The sequence below is a fragment of the Monodelphis domestica genome, chromosome 4 (genome assembly GCF_027887165.1).
Source record: "Monodelphis domestica isolate mMonDom1 chromosome 4, mMonDom1.pri, whole genome shotgun sequence".
NCBI lineage: Eukaryota > Metazoa > Chordata > Mammalia > Didelphimorphia > Didelphidae > Monodelphis > Monodelphis domestica.
In genome coordinates this window covers 417387216-417411940 of record NC_077230.1, presented here as the reverse complement: position 1 = coordinate 417411940, position 24725 = coordinate 417387216, and the positions used below count along the sequence as shown (strand labels likewise).

The following is a 24725-nucleotide window of genomic DNA, read 5'->3' as shown; positions in this document are numbered from 1 at the left end:
GTAACCATGGAAAAATATTCTTAATTAATTAAATACATTTTCCCAAATTAAAAAAAATAAAAAGACTGATAAAAAAGGGAAGGAGATGGAATGAGAGACAAAAGGGAAAGTGGGGCTGCAACGGAAGCCTGGAAGGGGGCTCAGTGGGGAACAGGTGCCCGGGGGATTGACTTGTTCTTTACTTGTACCTCCAGCACCTAGTGTGGTCCTCGGCGTACAGTAGGTGCTTAATAAAGGCCTGTTGATTGATTGGTTATCTAAGTGGGCCTCAGGAAGCTCAGGAGAACTTGAGGAAGGCAGCAAACGGGGGAGGACAGGTCAAATTCCCAGTGTCTCCCTTTTTCTCCAACAGATGTTGAGTCCCACCTACAAACAGCGAAATGAAGACTTCAGGAAACTCTTCAGCAAACTTCCTGAGGCTGAGAGGCTCATTGTAGGTAAGAGCAGGAGGGGGAAGCCCTCCACCTCTACCCCCTCTCTGCCTTTCCCTTTCTGAATGTCTAAGGTCGGCCAGTTTTCCCAGTGCTGCCCAGCTCTGGTTTTCTTCCTCCCTGCCAGCCTCCCCTTCTCACCCTGTGCCCTGCTTCCCTGCCTGGCTGGTGCCTTCCTCCCTTCTGGCCTTTCCTCTCCCTTCCTGGTTCCTGGGCTCAGATTACTAAGCTGCCGTCTCCCATCCTCTTGTCCATTCTGCTCTCAGATTACTCCTGTGCCCTGCAGAGGGACATCCTGCTCCAAGGCCGCCTCTACCTCTCTGAAAATTGGATCTGTTTCTATAGCAATATCTTCCGCTGGGAGACCACGGTGAGGCCTGGGGCCTGGGCCCAGCTCTCCAAGGCTGAGAGAGGGGCAGGGGCAAGGGCAAGGGCAAGGGAGGCCAGGCCGGAAACACGCTAGGAGGCTCCCTCCTACATGTTCCTCCTTGCATCTCCCAGATCTCAATCCAGCTGAAGGAAGTGACATGTTTGAAGAAGGAGAAAACAGCCAAACTGATCCCCAATGCCATTCAGATCTGCACCGAGAGCGAGAAAGTGAGCAATGGAGGGGGAACCCTGGAGGGAGGAGGCATTACAGGAACAGGAGGTTCAGTGGGAGTCAATAATCATTTAATTGATATACCATGCACAATGCTTGTTGTTGACTCTTCCTGACCCTAGTGGGGTTTTTTTTTTAGTGGAGTGGTTGGCCATTTCCTTGTCCAGCTCATTTTATAGATAAGGAAACTGAGGCAAACAGGGTTAAGGGACTTGCCCAGGGTCACACAGCTGGGAAGTGTCTGAGGCCAGATTTGAACTCAGGAAGGTTAACCTTCCTAACTCCAGGCCCAGCAATCTATCTACTGCAATGCCTAGCTGTTCACGCACAGTACTAGACACTGGGAAATAGGAAGAAGAAGAAAAAGCTCTCTGCCTTCAAGGAACTCATACTGGAATAGAGGAGACACCAAGTCTAACTATATAAGCAACAGAGGTGGAGTAGATGGAAGGTAACCCGAGAAGGCAGCAGTAACTAGGTCAATTCAGAAAGACTTCCTAAAAGATGATGCTTAAGCTGAGCCTTGAAGGAAGTGAAGGTTCTAAGAGACGGAGGTGAGAAGGATGAACAGACTAGACATGGGTACAAGTCGTAGGAGAGATGGAAGATAGAGCGCTGTGTGAGGAATAGCGAGTGAAGTTGGTATGGAGCGGATGATGACTGTAGAACATATGGAGTAAGAAGAATGGGAAGATGAGAATGGACTGGCCATGTTTCTATTTATATTTCCTTCTGGAGGTAATAGGGAGCTACTGAAATTTACTGAATGGAGAGTGATATTAGACGTGCACTTCTGGAAGGTCACTTTTCCCCACAGCTCTGTGGAGCTTAGATGGGAGTAGACTGGAGAGAGGGAGACTATTCAGGAGAAAACTGCAGTAGTTGAGGCAAGAGATAAGAGTCTGAATTGGAATGGACACTGGGGAATAGAGGGGGGGAAATGGTACTGTGGGGAAAGCATTGGGTGATGGCAGACAGTAGAAGGGAAGAGTGTCTGGGGAATGGGAGAGTATTAAGGAGAATGGTATTGAGGGATGGAGTTGGGGAATGGTAGACGGGTGTGAGAACTGGTTGAGGTGGAAGATGCCATGCGAGGCATAGTATTGGGAAGAGCTTGGGGCCTAAGGTCGAAAGGGAAGCAGGAATGTCTAAGGGGTAATCGGAGGATAAAGGATAGAGGGACGAAGGCCAAATGGAGCCATAAATAAGTGAGCAGGATTTAGAGGCTGAAGATCACAGGAGAGGTCAGGACTGAAGACTGTTTCACACCCACCCCTTCTTTCATGCCATTCCTTGCCCAACTTCCCTCAGCATTTCTTCACCTCCTTTGGGGCCCGAGACCGCTGCTTCCTGCTCATCTTCCGCCTTTGGCAGAATGCCCTGCTGGACAAGGTACCAGGGGCTGGTTGGGGAGGCTCAGAGAGATGTCCGGTTTAGGGTGGACCAAATGCTCCCTCTCGTGGACAACAGGGGGCATTGTGACAACCATCTAGCAAGCTCAGTCTGTCAGTTATTCTTCAGTCAGGCCCAATTTTTCATGACTCCATTTTTTTTTCTTGGCAAAGATGCTAGAGTGGTTTGCCATTTCTTCTCCAGTTCATTTGACTTATGAGGAAACTGAGGCAAACCAGTTATGTCTGACTCTATGACTCCATTTGGGTTTGGTTTGTTTGTTTGTTTTTTGGCAAAGACACTGGAGTGGTTTTGCCATTTTCTTCTTGCTTTATGGGGAAACTGAGGCAAACCAGTTGTGTCTGACTATGATTCCATTTGGGTTTTTTTTTGGCAAAGACACTAGAGTGGTTTGCCATTTTCTTCTCCTTGATTTATGGAGAAACTGAGGCAAACCAGTTGTGTCTGACTCTATGACTCCATTTGAGCTGTTGTTTGGTTTTCTTGGAGTGGTTTGCCATTTCCTTGTCCAGCTCATTTTATAGATAAGGAAATTGAGGTAGACAGGGTGAAGTGACTTGCCCAGGGTCTCACAGCTAAATATGTATCTAAGGCCATATCTGTACTCGGATCTTCCTGATTCTAGGCCTGGTGCTCTCTCCCCTGCGCTACCTCATAGGGGAGTTAGATGGTGCCGTGCAGAGAGCACCAGGCCTGGAGTCAGAAAGACTCTTCTTTTGGCAGGCAGGAGGGGGAGGGAAGTGGGCAGAAGTGTCAGGAAGGCGGATGAAGGTTCCCCGAGGGAAGGAATTGCTGTCCCCCCACCCCCTTACTCTGCTCCTCTCCATCGCTAGACGCTGTCCCCCCGGGAGCTGTGGCACCTGGTCCATCAGTGCTATGGGTCAGAACTGGGCCTCACCAGTGAGGATGAAGACTACGTGTGCCCCTTGCAGCAGCTGAATGGTTTGGGGTCAGCTGGAGGCTGGGGAGGAGTGGGAAGGGCAGCCCCTCAGGCCTCGGGGGAGGCTCGGGCATGGCCTCATCGATTTCCTCTCTTCTTGGCAGGGGCCACAAGGAGGTGGGAGATGTGATTGCCTTGAGTGACATGACCCTGCCCCGTCGCTCTCCAGACCTCAGCCGAGAGCCCAGCCCTACAGCCTCCCGGAGGACCCAGCTCACACCCTGCCCGTCCCAGGCCAGCAGCGAGGGGGACAACGTGGTGAGTTGTGTTGAGAAGCAGGAAGACAGACAGGCAGACAGGCAGACAGGCAGGCAGGCAGATAGACAGACAGGCAGGCAGACAGGCAGACCGGCAGACAGGCCTATAGACAGACAGACAGACAGACAGAGACAGACAGAGAGAGAGAGAGACAGGCAGGCAGACAGACAGACAGACAGACAGACAATCAGACAGACAGACAGACTGGCAGGCAGACAGGCAGACTGGCAGGCAGACAGACAGACAGACAGAGAGAGAGAGGCAGGCAGGCAGACAGACAGACAGACAGACAGAGAGAGAGAGACAGACAGGCAGACAGACAGACAGGCAGGCCTATAGACAGACAGACAGACAGACAGACAGACAGACAGAGACAGACAGACAGAGAGAGAGAGACAGGCCTATAGACAGACAGAGACAGACAGACAGACAGAGAGAGACAGGCAGGCAGACAGACAGACAGGCAGGCAGCCAGCCAGACAGACAGACAGACAGACAGAGACAGACAGACAGGCAGACCGGCAGACCGGCAGACAGGCCTATAGACAGACAGACAGACAGAGACAGATAGACAGACAGACAGACAGAGAGAGAGACAGGCAGGCAGGCAGACAGACAGGCAGGCAGGCAGGCAGGCAGGCAGACAGACAGACAGACAGACAGATAGGCAGGCAGGCCGGCCTGCACGATGGGTGATGGCAGGGGCCAGCGGGCCGAGGCTCTGGCTTACTGGCCCGGGGGCATATGGCGAGGAAGACTTCGCTGCTAAATCGCCCACATCTCTTCCAACGCTGATTCTACATCCTTGGACAAGCCGCTTGGTCTGCCGACAGGCATCGACGTCGAACACAGGCGTTTGTGTTTGAGCCTGGAGTCTGCCGAGCGGGGGATGATGTGGTTAGGCCCGAGCTTTCGGGAAATCTCCTGGCAGCCAAGTGGAGGATGGATTCGAGTGGGGAGAGACTAAGAAAAGGCTATGAGAGGGGCAGCTCGCTGCTCAGTGCATAGAGAGCCAGGCCCGGAGACGGGAGCTCCTGCATTCAAACCTAGCAGGGTGACCCTGGGCAAGTCACTTCACCCCAGTGGCCTCGCCTTTCCCATTCTTCTGCCTGGAGCCAATATCTAGCGTCGAGTCTAAGGCGGAAGGAAGGGTTTTTTCTTAAAGGCTATTCCAAAAGCCTTCTGTTATTCTATTATATGTACTTCTGTATAATATTGGAATCATGTGAGGGCCGATGAGGGCTTGAACTCAGGAGGGGGCCTCCTTTTGTGGAAGAGCCGTTGGGCGGCTCCATTTCCGAGGTCTCCTCGAGCTCCCCGTTCTGTCACTGAAGCTGTCCGCAGACACCTCCAGACAGAGCAGCCTCGGTCAGGCCCGGGAGGGGACGTGGGGAGGCCTGGAGGCTTGACGGCTTTCCTGCTTCCTCAGGGAGAGGAGGAGAAAGAAGCCCAGCCCGACAGCCAACCAGTGACCCCAGTGACGGAGCCCCCTCCGAGCGAGATGCCCCCCGAGGGTCCGGCCGCCCTGGCCTCCTTGGATCTGCTGCCCAGTGAGGAGATGTTGACAGACACAAGCAACTCCTCCTCCTCAGCCACGGAGGAAGGTGAGGCGGGGACCCTCCCCCCCGGCCTCCTCCCTCAGCTCCCCCCAAACCAATGATTGCGCTTCCCCACCCACAGCCGACCTGACCTCCTTCCTCCCGGACCTCTCTGGCCGCCTGCTCATCAACTGTGTGTTCCACATGGGGGCCGACCGCCTGCAGCAGATGCTTTTCTCCGACTCCCCCTTCCTGCAGGGCTTTCTCCAGCAGCGAAAATTCACTGGTCAGAACCGAGGGCAAGGTTGGGCCTGGGGCAAACGGCAGAGCCAAGATTCTGCTCTAGGAGGGTTGCGGGATCCCAGGAGCCAGGGCGGTGGCGACAGGACTCCCTCCTCCTTGGCACCGTTCTCTCCCTCCCGGGACGATGGCCATTCATCTCCCGGAGCTCAGATGTGGGCTCAGACACTTCCTGGCTGGGTGACCCTGGGCACGTCTCTTTCCCCTGCTGGCCTCAGTTTCCCCATCTATAAAATGAGCCGGAGAAGGAACTGGCTCACCACGCTAGTATCTCTGTCGGGAAAAGCCCAAATGGGCTCACACAGAGCTGGACGTGATTGAAAAATGACTGAACAACAATAACCATCCCAAACGCTTCTCAGGAGACCGCGGTTCCAACAAGCTGAGAGACCCGGGCAGAGAAGCCCTTCTTTTAGGAGGGTGTCCTGGAAGAGAGGGTGGGGGAGAAGCTGCCTTCTTTTGGCCTGCGGTATGGGGTGAAGGCATTCGGGGGAGAGAACAGGCCGCTCCTCACTCCTCCTCTCTCCATCCCAGATGTGACATTTACTCCATGGAGCGGGGAGAGCAAATGTCACCAGAGCCGCGTCCTGTCTTACACCATCCCCATCAGCAACCCCCTCGGGCCCAAGAGTGCAGCTGTGGTGGAGACTCAGGTAAGGGAGGAAGTGGGTGCTTTGGGCTGGACGCCGGGGAAGAGGAAGGGCCAGGAAAAGAGATGTGGAGAGAAGAGCCAGGGGTGGGCTGCAGACATGCTTTGAGGGCGCTCAGGATGAAGAGGCCACGGGAACTGGGGGTCCCAGGGAGGGGGCTTCTGTGTGAAAATGGAGGTGGCCTTCTGACCTCCGCTCTTCTCTCCCCCTCCACCTGCCAGACCCTGTTCCGGCGGAGTCCCCAGGGTGGGGGCTGCGTGGTGGACTCTGAGGTCCTCACTCAGGGCATTCCGTACCAAGACTATTTCTACACAGCGCATCGGTACTGCATCCTAAGCCTGGCCAGAAACAAGAGCCGCCTCCGGTAACCACCGAAACCTCGAGCCCACGGCCCTCTCCTTCACTTCATTCCCATTCTGAGGCATCATCACAGAGACAGAGACAGAGACAGAAAGACAGACAGAGGGAGAAAACAGAGAGAGACAGAGACAGAGAGCTAGAGAAAGAGAGAAACAGATAGACAGAGACAGAAAAACAGAGATAGAGAGAGAAAACAGAGAGAGAAAGGGAGAGAGAGAAAGGGAGAGAGACAGAAAAACAGAGAAAGAGACAGAAAACAGAGAGAAAGGGAGAGACAGAGACAGAGAGAAAAACGGGGGGGGGGGGGGAGATAGAGAGAGTGTGTGTGTCAGGCCCTTCTTCCCTGTCCTGGGTATCCTCACATGCAAGCCTCAAGCTTATGAGGAAAGATCAGACTTTCTTAGGGAGCTCTCCCTTTGAGGGGTGAGGCATGGCCATATCTTGGCTCCTTAGTTAGGGATCTGACATCAGAAGCTCCAAAAAGGGGAAATGGGAAAACTAGGAAGGAATCTGCCCTTAGGACTCTTGCAAAGCCACCAGGCCAAGATGGAGGAAGGAGAGGCGCCTCAATTTCCTCTTTTGTAAAGGGCAATGTAGTATAGGTATAAGTGATAGGGCACCTAGGTGGCCCCATAGTGCTCTAGGGCCTGGAGTCAGGAAGACATATCTTCCGGAGTTCAAATCTGGCCTCAGACACTGAATAGCTGTGTGACTCTGGACAAACTATGTTTGCCTCAGTTTCCTCATCTATAAAATGAATGGGAGAAAGAAATGATAAACCTCCCCAGTATCTCTGCCAAGAAAAAACCCAAATGGATCACAAAGAGTCAGACGTGACTGAACAAAGGAGGAATAGTCCAGTGACATTGGACAGTTCTTTTAATTTCCCTCCGTCTTGTCTGTAACATGAGAAATTCCGGGGAGGGGTTGGTTTAGGGAGCTGTGAGGACTCTACTTTCTCCACAGCTGTGATCTCTGAATCAAACAAGACTTCCTGGAGGGCATTTTGATTGGAGGCTCCAAAAAGGTGGGGGGAGTTAAAGTGTACAGCCCCCCCCCCCTCCTATCCCATTCCCCCTCTTCATCCAATCCTCCTTTCTTCCCCACCTAGCGTGTCCTCAGAGATCCGTTATCGGAAGCAGCCGTGGAGCCTGGTGAAGTCCCTCATTGAGAAGAACTCTTGGAGTGGCATTGAAGATTACTTTCACCACTTGGGTAAGCCAAGGCAGTCAGAGGAAAGAACAAGCCAGGAGGGTGAAGGGCATTGCAGGTGGGATGGCTCTCCCAAGCTCCATAGCTGCCCCATGTAAAAACTGGAGACTCGAATCCAGGACTTCAGTCCCTAGAAGTCCTTGCTCCACTTCCCCAGAATGCCTTGTAACCTCACCTGGGCTGAGAGCGAGATGGGGTATTTAACCTGGTTGTAAAAAGTCCCTTTTTTCCCCTACTTCTACTTGGGAGCAGACGCAGCTCTCCACGTAGCAGGCAAGATGTGAGTGGTCGTGAATCGGCTCTTTGGGCCTAGATACATGCCTCTCTTACTTGTGTTTTCTTTATATTTTAATCTTCAATAAATCTCTAAAAATATAATACTCCTTGCAGAGAGAAAACTAATTTCTACCTGCCTCAGTTTCCCTAAATTTTAGTCTTTACACCCTCTTGGGAACTGTGGGACCTCAGACAGCTGCTGTGCCCCCCCCCCACTTCCCTAAATGGCAGGACATGCAGAAACCCTTTTTCCACCCGTGTTTAGCTGAGGTGAGAGGGAGATATTCAGCTCGACCAACTGAGTCATTTAGTGGCCAGATGTAAATGACATGAGAAACAGAAATCACACACACAAATCTTCTTTCTCGTCTATGATCATATTTTTAAAAATAAAACCCCTTACCTTCCATTTTAGTCTCAATTCTAAAACAAGAGCAGTTCTATTTAGTATCAATTCTAAAACAAAAGGGCTAGGAATTGGGGTTTAAGTGACTTGCCCAGAGTCACACAGTTAGGAAGTGTCTGAATCCAGATTTGAACCCAGATCCTCCCAACTCTAGGCCTGATGCTCTATCCAGTGTGCTCTAGCTGCCCCTGTAATACTCTTTTTTTCCTTAAGGACATTTTGGGGTACTTTAGTATTTTATTTCCTCCTAATTTATTAATAAAAGCTTCTTCAGAAGTCCAAATGAATTGGTCCCCCTCCTTCAGAAGAGAGCAAGAAGATAGTGGTGCTTGATGGTCTCAACAGCCCTGGAGGCCCAGTGGGGCTGGGGCAGGAGGAGAGGGGAGCCTGTGGAGACCCACCAGGGACAGTTGGGGACCCAGAGTAGCTCCCAGTGCATTTATAGGATCCTTCTGTGTGTACCCCAAAGGGAGCCCCAGGCCTGAGAGTGGGAAAGGGCCCAGCTCTCAGGGGTGACTCAGTTTTTGACTTCTTCACCAGAGAGAGAACTCTCCAAAGCAGAGAAACTGCCCCTAGAAGAGGGTGGGAAGGAGACCCGGGGGCTGCTGTCAGGACTCCGACGGCGCAAAAGGCCTCTGAGCTGGAGGAACCACGGAGAGGCTCCCACTCACGCTGATCCAGAAACTTGCAGTCGGGGTGGCCTGCACCCTTCAGGTATCTGAGGGAGATGGGGAGGGCTGAGTTAGGGAGGGTCAGATGAAAGCGAGAAAACAAAGGGAGAAGGAAATGCGGTCCTGATCTTCCAGAGACCTCCGAGGGGACAGCCAGATGGGAAAAATCTAGGAAGATGCCAGGTCCTCCCGAGATACTACTAGTATAAGGGCTCATGATGAGTGCTGGAGAGAAGACTAGAAGCAGTCAAGGAAGGCTTCCTGGAAGAGAAGGCTGAAAGTCAGCTCACAGATATGGACTAGTGGAGAGAATGGGCCCATGGCCTTTGGAGGGGGCATGAGGGGTCCAGTCTTGGGGAAGATCAAGGAAAGAGATGGAGAAGAAAGATCTGTGGGAAGAGATGAGTATAGATGGAGCAGAGAGCCAGTAATGGGGAGATGGGAGATCTGGGGAGATTGTGAGGAGGTGCCAAAGCTGAGGATTTCCATTCAATCCCTCCTCATCCCATCCCTTCACTGCCTCAGTGACTTCAGACGAGTCTTCTAATTTCTCTGGACTTCATTTTCTTCACAAAGGGATGAGCTTGGGCTAGATGGTTTCTGGGGCCCCTTCCAACTCTAAGGGCCACCTCTGGTCCAGTTTACCTTCTTTGCAGGGTCCCAGGGATCAGAAACCTTCACCTTCTGTCTTTCTCCCCATAGGCTCCATTACTTCTCGACTCTCAGAACCATCCCTGGACCAGAGCCCTGGATCAGGCATTCCTGGAATCCTCCTCATTATCAGTGTTGTGTAAGCAGGGGGGTTGGGGAAAGGGGAGGGAGAGAAAGAGAGGACAGAGAGAGAGAGAGAGAGAGAGAGAGAGAGAGAGAGAGAGAGAGAGAGAGATGGAAGGAGAGGGGGGGAAGAAGAGAGAGATGGAGGGAGGGAGGGAGGGAGAGAGAGAAAGAGAGAGATATGGAAGGAGAGAGGGGGGAGAGAAGAGAGAGATGGAGGGAGGAAAAGAGGGAGGGAGGGAGGGGGAGAAAGAGAGAGAGAGAGATGGGTACCATACCTTGGTACAATGGAAGGAGTACTGATTCAGGAGTCAGAGAACCTGGGGTCAAGGCCTCCCCCTGTCCCTTAACTGTGTGACCATCAGTGAATCACTTATTCTCCTGTGCCTCAGTTTCTTCATTTGTAAAATAAGTGGGGGTGGAACTAGATGGACTCTAAGCTTCCTTCTAGCTCTCCATCTTAGATCTTGTGATGCTCTGCTCTGAAGGTGGATAGACAGGGCCTCATCCTTCTTTATTTCTCATTCTTTCCCTGCTTCCCTAGGATCTGTGTAAGGTAGAGTATTGGATTGCCTGCCTCCCTGTCTCCCATTCCCCTGCGCTCTGTCCCTCGCAGGTCTGGGACTCTGGACTGGTCCTGAGTCCCCTTGATGCCTGCCTGTCCCCTTTGATTCCTGACCTGTGACTTCACTGGCCCCCTTTTCCTCCTTCCCTCTTCCCTGGACTCTAGTCCTATTTATGTGAGCCCTGACAGTTTCTCTGCCCTCTGCAGCCTTGTCATCCTGGTCGCTCTGAATGCTCTCCTTTTCTACCGGCTCTGGTCCTTGGAGAGGACAGCCCACACCTTTGAGGCCTGGCACAGCCTTGCTCTGGGCAAAGAGTAGGTGGAGTGGATGGGATTGGGGGGGATGAGGAGGAGTGAGGGGAGCGGACTGGGAGAGGCAGTGTCCTCTCCTCCACCTGCTTCTCCCTCTGGGCCTCAGCCCCAACTCTCCCCATAGGAAGTTTCCTCAGACGGCAGCTGAGTGGGCAGAAATTTTGGCCCTCCAGAAGCAGTTCCACAGTGTGGAAGTGCACAAATGGCGGCAGATTCTCCGGGCTTCTGTCGAGCTGCTGGATGAGGTGAGCCAGTGAGAGAAGTCCCATCCCCCCCAGATCCTGCCCTCTCCCATCCCGCCAGGACAGCATCCTTTGAGGCACCCTCTTTTTCCTCCCCACCCACACATGACCTCTTTGTTTTCCCTGCAGATGAAGTTCTCCCTGGAGAAACTCCACCAGGGCATCGAGATGTCGGAACCCCCCTTTGACCCTGAGCCCCTTGGAGAGAATGCTTTCTCTTGAGACTCCCTCCATCTCCCTCTCAATCAGCCCCTAGTGAATGGACAGATGGACAGCCTCAGTGGACACTGCTGGACCAGTGCTGGACCTTTTGAATGCCTGCTCCCCCAACTGTAGCCCCCTGCTGTGCCTCCCTTTCCCCATCAGCCCTTTATCTCCAGTACCCACAAGAAACTCTCCTCCCCATGAACAAAACAGCCCCCAACTCCCCCTGTCCCCTCACTCCCCATCCCTGCACCCCCCAGGTCAGGGGAGAATGGTCGGACACTTCGACTGCAGAGCTGTGATGCACTTTAGAACCTGGGGAGGGAACTCTGGGGGAGTGTGGGGGGAGAGAACAATAGTCTTGCCCCTCCCCTCCAGCCTCCAACAACTGTCTGCCTCCCCCCTCTCCCAGATGATACTTGAGATGATCCTGGAGCTGGTTGCAAGGGCCTTCTCTGCAGCTCCTTCCCCCCCTTTTCCCCCTCTGGGTAATTTATTTGGAAAAGGTCAAGCTGCCCCTGGGAGGGGGACAGACCTAGGGTGGGGAATCCTATGGACAGGGGAAGGCTGACTGTTTAGTGTTCCCCCAGAGATGGGGTCTAATGTATTATATTTATTTGGGGCAAACGGAGCCCCAATAAAGGGTCGGAAATGTTCTCATGGCCTGATTTTGGAGCAACTGAGGGAGTATTCGGTATTTGAAGGCCAGGATACTGGGCCAGGTGTTGGGCAGGGAAGAGGACAGCTAATAAGTCCTGACTCCACAGGAATTTCGTTCACATCTTCCTTTACAAAATAGACCACAGGAATAAGCTGCCATTTTTGTAACTTTAAATTGCTTTAAGACTTGGGACACCCTGCGTAGCACTTTAAAGTTTACAACCATGATCTTCTCTGAGCCTCATAATGCACTGAGATAGATTTTTTTTTATCCTTATTTTCTGTCTTAGAATCATACTGTGTGTTGGTTCCAAGGCAGAAGAGTGGTAAGGGCTGGGCAATGGGGGTGAAGTGACTTGCCCAGGATCACACAGATAAGAAGTGTTTGAGGCCACATTTGAACCCAGGACCTCCCATCTCTGGACCTGGCTTTCCCACCCAGCTGTCCCTCAGAGGTATATTCTATAGGCATTATTATCCCCATTTTACAGGTGAGGAAACAGACTCAGGAAGGCCATCTATTGCCATATAGCCAGCTAGTTAAGTGAATAAAAACAGAATTTGAATCCAGGTCATCTTGACTCCTAATTGTAGCACCATGCCTCATAAATCCATCAGAAACCCCTACCCCCCAGGAACCAGTCTCTTTTGGGGTCTTTGAGGGTCAGTTTGGGGGGCATAGGGTAGAGATCAGCTCCTTAACTCCCCTTACTGACCCAAGAGGGGTCTACTATCCAGAAAAGTATCTGATGTTAACTACTGACATAGAGCAGGGGCCGCTCAGCAACTCAATGGATAGGGATCCAGGTAGAGATCAGCTCCTTAACTCCCCTTACTGACCCAAGAGGGGTCTACTATCCAGAAAAGTATCTGATGTTAACTACTGACATAGAGCAGGGGCCGCTCAGCAACTCAATGGATAGGGATCCAGGCCTAGAGACAGGAGGTCCTGAGTTCAAGTTTGACCTTGGACTTTCTGGTTGGGTGATGCTGGGTGAGTCACTTGTCCCCAGTTGCCTAGTACCTTGGAACTCTTGATTATAAATACAGAAAGCAAAAGTTAAAAAAAAATTTTAAAGCATTTTGTATACTTTATCTCATTTGATCTATATGCTTCCTGATATTCCCCATCTCAGTCATCACTTGAATTGGTAACATTTTAACATCAGATGCAGAAGATAATCCCAAACTACATGTTGTAACTTTTTTATTTAAACTCTCACCTTCTGTCTTAGAATCAATACTGTGTATCAGTTGTAAGGAGAACAGTGGCAAGGGCTAGGCAATGGGGGTTAAGTGACTTGCCCAGGGTCACACAGCTGGGAAGTGTCTGAGGCCACATTTGAACCTAAGACCTCCCATCTCTGAGCTGGATCCTGTAATTTGTTTTTAAAGTCTTTTATTTCCAATTTGGGGATGAAGAAGAACTTGGGGTACCACCCACATAGCAGGGCTTGATGGAGCCCATTTGGGTGGAGGAGCAGTGAGGGAATCCAGATTAGCCTACCTTGGGGTGGAGGGTACAGGCTTCTCACTGTGTCTGGATTAGTCCAGAGTGTAGGCATTGCCAGGTATGGAGGGTAGCTTCACACCTTCTCTTATTCAGTTCTCCATCCCCATCCTGGAAGCCTCCCTGTTTGATAAGGAGTGTGTAAACACCCCTCCTCAAAGGATCTGTGAAATCACAGTTTCTTCTTCCAGGGAAGCAGGACCATAACCTCCTCAGAGTTGTCCTTTCTGTGAGGCTTTGCATCCTCCACAGGAGACTCCGCCCAGAGAACCTTTCTAGTGACATTGGACAAGTGATTTCATCCCAGAGGGCGCTCCCTCCCCAGAGAGCAAAAAGGATGGGTCCCCTGAAAATATTCTCAGTCTGAGAGCTGGAAAATGAGCATTTTAAAACATCGTTGATTTAGAACTGGAAGAAGCCTTGGAAGTCACTGAATTTAACTCTGTCATTTAGCAGATGAGGAAACTGAGACCCAAAGAAGTAAAATAATTTACCTAAAGTCACATAAGTAGTCTACAGGCCTCTTGTTCTTCCCACTACTGTATCTTAATCCTAAACAGCCTAGAAAATGGGGAAACATTAAAACAGGTTCCAATCAGAATGTGGGCCAATTGTGCCCATTTTGCAGATGAGGAAATTGAAGCCAAGAGAGGTTAGTAGACTTGCTTGGTCATTCAGCCCAATGTCATCCAACAACACAAACAATGCTTCATTTTAAACTGCTGCCTGGAGCCTTAAGAGAGGAGCGCAGGCTTCTTGGTCTGAGCTAACTGGGATAATTTCGAATTGTACACGATTTGGTTTGGGGCCTGATCTAGCCCAGCCCTGTCACTCTGTAGATGAAGAAGCCTCTCCAAGGTCAGAGATGACGCATCATGTGGCCCGGTGGGGAAGTGAGAGAGGCAAAGTACCTGAGGCAGGCAATACCCCTTTTGGAGTGGATGTGATAGTCACCTCCATGCTGAGACCCGGGCCTTGCAGGACTTAGGAGTCCAAATGAATGGCAGGAAGTGATGGGCGCTGGGGAAGGAAGGACAAAGGGGTGGGGGGATGGTAGGCCAAGGCCAAACAGGCTGGCCTGGAGCCAGAGAAGAGACGGGGCTTACTGACCACCTTGCCCTCGGAGTCCTGGCCCCACGCCCAGGGCTGGCCGACCTCTCCGGAAAGGGGAAGGATCCTCTCCTGCCACTGGACGTTATCTAGTACTTGGAAGGTGCAAAGTCAGCTGCTGGGGGAGTGGGGGCGGGGGGAGGCAGCCAAGGGGTATTTCGGACTCTTCTCCCTCCCCTCTATCATCCCATCCCAGCTCCCCCCCAGGCCCCCAGTCTCCAGTCCCGGCAGAATTGTCCTGGCGGAAACCGGGTCAGCCCCTCCCCGCTGTGCAAAGGTCCTGTGGGGCGCGGAGCTCCGAGTCCCCTAAGTAGTTCGAGGCCGGCAGACCTTTGAGGGGGGCGGCCCCAGCAGAGGCTGCTGCAATGCATCAGGCCCGTCCCCCTGGCCCCCCCACCCCCCCGCGGCTCTGATTCATCTCTCCCCCCCCTTCCTGCTCCTCCCGCTGCAGTGCGCAGGAGACAGAGGAACCCCGGCTCGGAAGGTGCACGGAGAGCCGGGAGCCCCTCTTACCACGGCATGCCTTGAACCCCGCTTCCCCACCATCTGGCTGCACCTGCCCGGCCTTCTTGGTCCCTAGATGTGCCCAGGCGCAGGGCGGGGCAGGCAGACAAGTAGAGGTCGCGAAGTGGGTGGGGGGCAGCGGGGGAGCTGGCAAGAGGGCAGGGGCCACCGGCTCAGCTGGGATGCCCGGAAGCCGGGCTCCGGGGCTGAGTCCCCGTCGGTAACGGGAGCGGGGGGGCCGTGTCCCCCCCGCCGGCCGGGTCCTGCTCCAGGGGGTGACAGCGCGGAGCTCGAGCCCGAGCGGGAGCCGCCGCCGCCGCCGCAGCAGCAGCAGCAGCTGCACCCGCCGGGGTCATTCCGGGGGACATTCCAGGCGCTGCCGACGCCTCCTTCCCGCCGCTATTAATACCGGGCCGGGGGCGGCGCCGAGCCCAGGCGAGCGGGACCGAACCGGAGCCCGAGCCCGGGCCGGCCGGCGGGCGCCATGGGGCTGCTCCCGGGGATGCTGCTGTGGATCGCCCTGGGTGAGTCGGGGGTCTTGGAGGGCACGGAACGGGCTAAGGGGCAGAGACGGGACCGGAAACTTCCCGGAGTGACCTCGGGGACTTGGGGCTGACTTCCCTACCCCCCCCAGAAATCCCCCCCACCAGCCACCCGGCACCAAAGTCGCCTAGACGAGGTTGCCAGCTTCAGAAGGAGGGCTCAGAGGCAGTGGGCAGCTGCAGAAATCGCAGGGTGCCCCAACTAAAGCTAGAACCTTCTCCTCTTGCCTGGCCCTGCCCTGGGGTGGGGGTGGGGGGAGGCAGGGAGGCAAGGAGGCAAGCTGCTCCCCCTTTTGCCCTTCCTAACTCGGAAGTTGAGATTTGGGGGGGGTGAGTTAGTGGAAAGATGCCTAGGACAAGGCTGGGGCAACGGAGGAGGGGAGTGTGGGCGAACAAGCAGTTCTCTGGGCTTCAGGGATGGCTCTGGGGGAAGAAGAGCTGGTGTCAGCTGCTTCTGGGAGTCCTGCAAGCGGTAATGTGACACCCACACCCAAGAATGGGGGAGGGGTGCAGAAGGGGGAGGAAAGAAGAGAAAGACTCATCAAGATGGAGAGATAGAAACCCAGAGAGACAGATGGAGAGACAGATGGAGCAAGAGCTAGAGAGAGAGGGAGAGGAAGATGGAGAAAGAACAAGAGGCACAGAGATGGAAAGATGAGCAGAAGTGATAACCAGAGGCAGAGGAGATACCAAGCCTTCCCTTCTCCCCTTTGCCCCTTTTCTCTTGGAGTATTGACACACAAAGACACTTGGGCTCATCTATGAGCAGGGCTTCAAAGCCAATGCTAACTGCCCAAAGGTAGGCTAGCAACTGCAGAGCCAGAAAGTGGGGCCTTGTCCCCCCCTCCCACTAGGGAAATGAGAGCCAAGAAAAGCCAGAGCTGAGGTACAACTTTTCCAATCTCGTGGCCCCTGAGCCACTGACCAATGAGAAGAGATGAGGGAGGCAGAATTGTTTAAAGAGGAGGGGGGAGGAATCTGCTGTTGGTTCCATGACCTAAATCCCCCATGAGCTCCTTTTCCACAGTCCCTGCCTTAGGGATAGACTTAGCTCCTAGCAGCCTGTCCCTTTACGCCTAGCTGGTCTCCACTTACTAACAATAACAAAAAAAAAATGCTGGAGTTTGTATATGCTCAAGGACAAACCCAATGAGAAAGGGAAACAAAGGCAGCTCTAGTCCTTGCCCTCAGAGTCCCTGATGAGGTGAACCAAACCATATGCACTATCCATTAGAGAAGTAGAACCCCCCAAGCCAAAAATGAGACAAGTTGGTTTGTGTAGCTTCCTTAGGGGAGGGCCAACAACCTCTATCCTCCCAGTTAATGACATTGGTTAAAGAAAGATGAACTCCTTGCCTAAGGGAGTCCTAATGTTACAGGTACTAGACTTGACCTGTAACTGGATTCTTGGGGAACAAGTGGGGAGACCCCATCAGTCTTTAATTTTTTTTTATCCCTTATTTTCTGTCCCAATGACAAACTCTAGGACAGAAGGGCAAGGGCTCGGCAAACAGGGTGAAGTGACATGGCCAGTGTCATGCAGTTAAGAAGTGTCTGAAGCCAAATTTGAACCCAGGTCCTCCCAACTCCAGGCCTGGTGCTATATCCATTGTAACATCTAGTTGTCTTTCAGATCACTAACCTTCTGTCTTAAAATCCTTGCTATATATTGGTTCTAAGGCAGAAGAATGGTAAATTGTTTAAGTGACTTGCCAAGTGTCACTTAGCTCAGAGGCCAAATTTGAACCCTCCTGTCTCCTGGCCTGGCTCTCTAGCCACTGAGCCACCTAGTGGCAACCGCTACCCCCATTCTCTTAGTCTTTATCCACCTCTCGGACCCTTCCAGAATTTTGTTGGTCTCAACTATTCCTTGGGTTCTTCTGCTGTCACCATACTTTATTGGCCACTAGGGGCATAATGGTTCAAAGGCAACTTTTATTAAATTTTCTTTAAGTTAAACTAATCAACTTGAAAGGAAGTTATTGTTATAGACAAAGTCTGAACAAGAAAGACCCTCTCGGAGTAAAAGTTTCTGAACTGGTCTGAACGGCCAACAAAAAGATTCTAAACGCACTTCTTTGGTGAAGAAACCCACTGAGTTTGTAGCTAGAGACCTGAGTTCAAATCCTGACTGTTATTTACTCCCTCTGTGTCATAGTACTCCTGGATAAATCACTCCACTTTTTCATCCATAAAAATGAGGGGTTGAATTTGTGGATCTCTAAGGGTCCTTCTAGCTCTCAATCTGACGAACTTTTAGACTGAGGATAGTTTGGGGCCAGCACTGCCGCCAGGACTGCTGGGATCTTGGCACCTTTCAGTTTGCATCACAGGTCTATTCCCTCTTGTTTTGGTGTGATCCACCTCCATCTCCATCCCCCTAGACTTCCCGTGGCTGAGTTTGGCCCTAGTACTAGGGCCTTGTATGAGGAAAGCACTTTCCTATCTCAACCCAAAAGATTCCTCCCTGGCTATCAGTCTCATAATCACATCTTTTGCCTCTAGTCCTGAGGTGTCGATGGTTCTAGGCCATTGAGATTTAATTCTACCCTTGTATCCGACCCTGACCTGATTCTCGGTACTGCAGTAGGCTCGTCAGGAGCGTGGTGACTAGTCAGTGGTTGAGGCTGGTTTCCTGCTCGATGCATTTCCCCTTTGCTCTAAGCTTGATTCTGGGATTGGTTTGCCTAATGACCACTAGCTTCCTGGGTATCATCTTGCTAAGTAACCCCAGCACTTTGGGAGGGTGTCAGGTTAGGGCTCTCTTGTCTGAGCACTTCCCAAACACTCCCCCCCTTCCTGAGAGCACTGGGTCCTCACAATACTCCCATGGGGTCCATTGGAGGAGAGCGTATCCCCATTTGGGATGAGGAACCAAATTCCGGGGGGTTAGAACAACTTGTTCCAGATGACATGAGGAGTCAGTGTTGGAGTTAATTCTAGAACTCAGGCTTTTTACCGCTTGATGATCTCACCTCTGGATAATTTGGTACAAAACTGAGTCTGGTGAGAGAATGATCAGAGAATGAGCTTGTGAAACCATACGATCCTAGATGCTGAGAAGGAAATAGAATGAGCTGAAACACTTTGTGTCTTGGTGGGTGGAAAGAGGCCGAGTTAGGATTTCTGGGTTTTTTTTTAAACCCTTACCTTCTGCCTTAATATCAATACCCAGTAAGGGCTAGGTAAGGGAGATTAAGTGACTTGGCCAAGGTCACACAGCTAGAAAGTATCTGAGGCCGGATTTGAGCCCAGGTACATGTGGTGTCATTCCCCCTTCCCCTATCCCCTCCAGGTCTGGCTCTCAATCCATCGAGCCACCCAGGTTTTCTGATTTCTGACCAGGTTCTTTAACTCCAAATGTATCATTCAGCTCAAAGCAATAATAGTCTCCCAAGGCATCTAGCCCAGTTCCAAGGCCAAACTTTGCACTCTCGCCCCAGAGCCCAAGGTTTATACTAGGGCTTCATGTCTTCCTTTTCTTGTCCTGCCTGCTCCTGCTCTCTACAGTGTCGTCAGTCTGGGGGGGCTGTGTGGAGGTAGACTCCGAAACAGAGGCTGTCTATGGAATGACCTTCAAGATTTTATGCATCTCATGCAAGCGTCGGAGTGAAACGGTGGCTGAGACCTTCACTGAGTGGACTTTCCGTCAAAAAGGGACTGAAGAATTTGTCAAGGTGGGAGGGAGAGGCGTGGGAATGGGGATTAGGGGAGAAGGGTGGACACGCAGGTTAAGGTTCCTCTTAGGGACTGATCTGGGGACCAGAATTCAGTAACTGGGGGGCTAGGATTGAGACTAGGAATTGGGTTGGGTATGAATTGGCTTTAGAGCCAGGGTGACCAGGCTGCCTTGGATTCCCCAGATCCTACGCTACGAAAATGAGATGCTACAGTTAGAGGAAGATGAGCGGTTTGAGGGGCGTGTGGTGTGGAACGGAAGTCGAGGGAGCAAGGACCTTCAGGACCTGTCCATCTTCATCACCAATGTCACCTACAACCATTCAGGTGACTACGAGTGCCATGTCTACCGCCTTCTCTTCTTTGAGAACTATGAGTTTAACACCAGCGTCGTCAAGAAGATCCACCTTGAGGTGGTGGAAAAAGGTAAGCATCCCCCCTCCACAGGCCTTCTCCACCCACCCTATGAATTGCAACCTCCAGTTCTCTAACATCAAATAGGGAGACAGATGGTCTGGGTGGGATGATGCTGGCTCCATGCCCAGACTACCCAGTGGGGGTGGTGAGGTTCTTAGCTCATTTCCCTTTCTCTCTGGCACTCAATCAATGCATCTCTCTCCTAATTTAACTCTCTATCTCCACACTGGTCTCAGCCTCTTTGCCTCTCTCTCTTTTTTAATGTTTTTATTTTTCATATAGAAAGTTTCTGACCACTGGGTTTTTTTTTTTGACATTTTAAATTCCAGATATTCTCCCTCCTTCCCCCCCCAAAGGTGTTGAATAGATTGATATAGGTTGTACCCATATTTTCATGTACTACCTTATTTCCATATTTCTCATGTCAAGATGGAAGCCACGTGTCATACATACAATAGAAACCTCACGAAGGAAATAAAGTGGAAGATGGCGTGCTGTGATCGGCACTCAGGCTCCATCAGTTCCTTCTTTGGCTGTGGAGAGCATTTTCTTCATGCATCCCTTCTGGTTATCTTGGAGACTTGCTTTGCTGATGATGGTTTATTTCTTTACCATTGCTGTATATACTGTTTTCCTGGTTCTGCTCACTTCACTTTGCATCAGTTCATATAAGTCTTTCCAGGGTTTTCTGAATTCATCCTGCTCATTGTTCCTTATGGTAAAATAGCATTCCATTATGACTGTATTTTATTTTATTTCCCGCCACTTCCCAGACCTTTGCCCAAGACTGATTACAACACTTAGTCAGCCAAAATGCATTTACTGAGTACCTGCTATGTGTTATGCACTGTGTTCAGCACTGAGGCGGAGAGAAGTTATCTACAGAGTAGATGGAAGACACTGAGAGAAGGCAGGAACAACTAACAACTGTGGGGACCAGGAAAGGCCCCCTGTAGGGGGGGGAGATTTGAGTTGAGTTTTGAAGCAAGTCCAGGAAGCCGAGGGGAGACGAAACAGAATTCTAGGTGTGGAAGGCAAAAAAGTCATAGAGAAGGGAGGTGTAGTATCCTGTAGGAGGAACTTCCAGTAGAATCTAGTTCCTGGGATGTATAGTTCATGAAAGGAAGTAGGAAACGGCCATGATATGGAGAGCTTTAAATGCCAAGTTAATCATGGAAGTAAGACTGAGCCTCTAGAACTCACTGAGGGGGCAGAGTGGGACACAGAAAAGGGGTCTATCTATGTGATTTAGGGAAATGATCTTGGCAGCTGAGTGGAGGGGGGATGGATAGATCAGTTAGAGAGTGATTGCTATAGTTCTTTCTAGAAGTGACGAGGTTGATATGTTCCCCACACATTTTAGTTTTCCCACAAATTTCCCTTGAATCCCAGAATCCACTATAACTGTCATCTAGGAACTTCTCAAACAATTTTGAGCCAATTCATATTTTCAGCCTGTGTAGCCTCTTGGGGCAAGAAGTAGATTTTAATCACACTTGAAAGTAGTGGCTTGGGGGCAGCTAGGTAGCTCAGTGGATTGAGAGCCAGGCCTAGAGACAAGAGGTCCTGGGTTCAAATTTGGACTCAAAAACACTTCCCAGCTGTGTGACCCTGGGCAAGTCACTTAACCCCCATTGCCTAGCCCTTATCACTCTTCTGCCTTGGAAACAATACACAATATTGATTCCAAGATGGAAGGCAAGGGTCTAAAAAAAAGAAAGAAAAGAAAGTAGTGGCTCCTTTTATTTGGATTCAATTTGAGCTTCCAAGATTGTTCCTTCATTCCTTTTTTTTTTAAACCCTTACCTTCCATTTTGGAGTCAATACTATGTATTGGTTCCAAGGCAGAAGAGTGGTAAGGGCTAGGCAATGGGGGTTAAGTGACTGGCCCAGGATCACCCAGCTAGAAAGTGTCTGAGGTCACATTTGAACCCAGGACCTCCTGTCTCTAGGCCTGACTCTTCATCCACTGAGATACCCAGCTGCCTCCTTGTTCCTTCATTCTTATTCAGGAGCAAGTCCTCTCTCTTCTCTTGGTTCCACTGTCCTTGGTGGTAAAATAAAGGGGTTAGATCATCTATGTTCCTTCAGGGACACTCCAACTTTCATATTCTAGGAAATCTAGGAATTTATAATGTCTGCGTTCCACCTACCCATCTCTTTCCTAAATTGGAAGCCTTTAATCCCATTTCCTCTCATCCATCTTTTTAATGTGGACTTAGCTGGCCTCCCATCCCCAATGTGTCTCCTCTAATTGCTCTGCCTTCCTCTAGATTCATCTGTCTTTTTCTATATTTCCATCTCATTAAACAAATATTGGCTGGGCACATCCTCCATGCCCAGCTCTGTGCTAGGCATGAAGGACGGACACGGGGAAGTCTAAGACATGGGCTCTTCCCATAAGAAACTAAGTCTGCCCAGGACCTGAGCCAGGTTCCTGGTTCCTGAGCCAGGTTCCTGGTTCCTGAGTCAGGTTCCTGGTTCCTGAGTCAGGTTCCTGAAGACTTCAAGGAGCTACGATTTGTTGCACCAAAGCTTTCCGCCATCCCTTTTTGACTTGGATGGTCTTTGAAAGTTGTTGCTGCAGAAAAATCAATAGCCACATAAGCCAGGCTGCTGATGGCTCCATCTCTATGTAGAGAGGGGGATCTTTGGATGGTTGGCCCACGTTCAAAGCACCTGTGCTGTTGCTGAGGCCTCCACCTACCATGACAAGGCATCCGAGAGGAAGAAGACCTATATACAGGGAAGAGTTGGAGGAAGGGGCAATGTTAGATCCAGGTAGAATAAAATCCATTTGCCCAGTCCAGACAAAGGGAGAGGAAGCCCAGGCTGAGAGATCCATGAAGACACGGCCTCCCTTCTGCCGGGGCGTCAGGGCTGGGCTCAGAATGGGGTTAAAGTGAGGCGGCGGCGGGAGTTCAGTGCTTTTCTCCTCCCTCACACCAGCATTCCCTGCTGACCTCCCTCCTGCCGTCAGTCCCTCTGACTCTCCCCCTGCTTCCTGCAGCCAACAGGGACATGGCCTCCATCGTGTCTGAGATCATGATGTACGTGCTCATCGTCGTGCTGACCATTTGGCTTGTGGCTGAGATGGTTTACTGCTATAAGAAGATTGCTGCCGCCACTGAAGCCGCTGCCCAAGAGAATGCGTGAGTGCTGAAGCCTTCCCTGGGAATGCCCCTCAAGCCTCTAAGGGACAAAATCTGGGGTGGGGAGAGAGGCAGATTTCTATTTGGGGGCAACTAAGTGGCTCAGCAGATTGAGAGCCAAGCCTAGAATCAGGAGGTCCTGGGTTCAAAACCGACCACAGACACTTCCTAGCTGTGTGACCCTGGGCAAGTCACTTCACCCCATGGCCTAGACCATACTGCTCTTCTGCTTGGGAACTGATACATGGTATTGATTCTAAGGCAGGAGGTGAGGGTTTGAAAAGAGTTTAGGGGAAAACTGGCTCAAAGGTAAGGATCAGGTCAGGGCTGGGGTTTGTTTTAGAGTTAGAGCCTGGGTTATGGTGGTTTGTGTGACCGTCGGTATCAGGGGAGCCACCACTTGGCTGGCCAAAGGTGAAGACTGAGATTCGGTCCAGTATTATTAATTCCGGTGGCTGCTCTGCCAATCAAGGGGGGGGGGGGGGGGAACATAGCCCAGATACAATGTGACCAAGAAGGGCCATGCAAGGAGAGACCCTGGGGACCCTGGCAGCCTCTGCAGTGTGTGCCATGGTGCCACCCTGCCCGGGCCCCGATGCCACCCTGCCTGGGCCCTGATGCCACCCTGCCCGGGCCCCGATGCCACCCTGCCCGGGGCCCGATGCCACCCTGCCCGGGGCCCAAAGCCATGCTGCTTTATGGTGACCGATGGTGGACGTTTGACTCCCACAGCTCAGAGTACCTGGCCATCACTTCGGAGAGCAAGGAGAACTGTACGGGGGTCCAGGTGGCTGAATAGCCCAGGGTAAGGCAGGGGGCCGGGCCTGGAGGAGGGGAGTGAGCTGTGGACCGCCATTCAGTCATTCACCCTCTTCCCTTTGTCCTTCTCTTCTAGCCTTCCAGGCTCCCGCTCTGCCTCTAGAGAGGGCCGACCCTGATGGGCAGGTTGGAAGGGGGCGGATGCCTCCCCCTCCCCCGCCCCCTCCCGGGCCTAGAAAGCTCCTTGGCTGCCATGCGAGTCAGTCATGCCAAGGGAGCGGGAGGAGGGCGAGGCGGGGGCAGGGGCTTGCCTGTGAACTTGTCTGATACTGTAATGGAGGGTCAGGGGGCGTCCACACTCCTCTGGCCCGTCTTCCCTTCCTCCACCTCCTCTTCCTCTCCCCGTGGTATAGGACACCGGGGCGTGGGGGCCCTCCTGACTCACCAAAATGCATGACGAAAAAGCAATACGGCCACCCCCCACCTCGCTTCTGCTGCCTGATCTCTGGGGGCGGGGGGCGGCGCACCTCCTCCTTCCCTTCTCCTCATGCTGATTTGCACATGTCTGCTGCTTTGGCCGAGCACCTCACTTTGCCACACCGGAGGATGCAGGGGCCGCCTGGGTCCCTTCCCCTGAGCCCATGCCTGCCTCCCCGCCACCGACCACACACGCATCCCAGGGATGGAGAGGACCGGGGGACAGGAAGCCTGGACGTGGGGACAGAGCCAGGCCTCAGGACAAACCCCGCGCTCCTGCTCTCTTCTCAGCGACCCTCTGGACCTAGTGTGTGGCGGGCCCAAGGGGCGACGGGCTCTCCCACACTAGCTGCACCTCCAGCCCCGTCCAGCCTCGGCTCCTCCGGCCTTTCCCCCTTCTCACCAGCCTCACGTCTGTGGGCATTTAGGACGGGGAGCACTCCGCCTTCCTAGTTACTGTACAGTCGTAGTTTTGTTCATGAAATAAAAGCCACTTGGACTTGAGTCTCAGTGTCCCTCTTCAGTTAGGGCTAGAGAGGTCCAGGGAGGGGGAAGACGCGGGGGGGCTGGTCCCGGGTTCGAGTCCCATCATCATCCCTTGGCCAGCGACAGCCCCGGGGGCTACCACAGCTGGGTGTGGTTCCCCAGGGGTTCTCCTTTACACTTACCCAGCCTGCCTCAGAGAGACAGCCGAGAAGGGGATGGGGGCGCTGAGACGGGGATGGGGGGCACCCACCCCACCTTCCGCTTGGCTCTCCCTCCC

The 24725-nt window shown here is 52.2% G+C and overlaps 2 protein-coding genes across 4 annotated transcripts in view; both read left to right on the top strand.

Moving 5' to 3' along the window:
• Positions 1–11809, top strand: part of GRAMD1A (GRAM domain containing 1A) — a 31387-nt gene extending 19578 nt beyond the window's left edge. For 2 of the 3 annotated variants that reach the window (XM_056825287.1, XM_056825289.1), the window contains 16 exons: positions 353–437; positions 698–801; positions 933–1028; positions 2344–2424; positions 3279–3394; positions 3490–3643; positions 5073–5247; positions 5324–5467; positions 6016–6134; positions 6353–6495; positions 7603–7706; positions 8926–9099; positions 9759–9846; positions 10603–10710; positions 10814–10952; positions 11079–11809. In XM_056825287.1, the coding sequence (XP_056681265.1) occupies positions 353–437; positions 698–801; positions 933–1028; positions 2344–2424; positions 3279–3394; positions 3490–3643; positions 5073–5247; positions 5324–5467; positions 6016–6134; positions 6353–6495; positions 7603–7706; positions 8926–9099; positions 9759–9846; positions 10603–10710; positions 10814–10952; positions 11079–11171 (1923 nt within the window). In that variant the 3' untranslated portion in view covers positions 11172–11809. The remainder of the gene's footprint in view (positions 1–352; positions 438–697; positions 802–932; positions 1029–2343; positions 2425–3278; positions 3395–3489; positions 3644–5072; positions 5248–5323; positions 5468–6015; positions 6135–6352; positions 6496–7602; positions 7707–8925; positions 9100–9758; positions 9847–10602; positions 10711–10813; positions 10953–11078) is intronic. The other variant, XM_056825288.1, reaches the window with a different exon arrangement.
• A 3052-nt stretch (positions 11810–14861) lies between these two features.
• On the top strand, positions 14862–24466 carry SCN1B (sodium voltage-gated channel beta subunit 1). Its single transcript, XM_056825336.1, has 6 exons — positions 14862–15461; positions 18990–19156; positions 19343–19583; positions 22585–22726; positions 23459–23531; positions 23622–24466. Exons 1-5 carry the CDS (start codon positions 15422–15424, stop codon positions 23523–23525), a joined length of 657 nt encoding a protein of 218 aa, XP_056681314.1. The 5' UTR covers positions 14862–15421; the 3' UTR covers positions 23526–23531; positions 23622–24466.
• Positions 24467–24725: the final 259 nt, after the last annotated feature.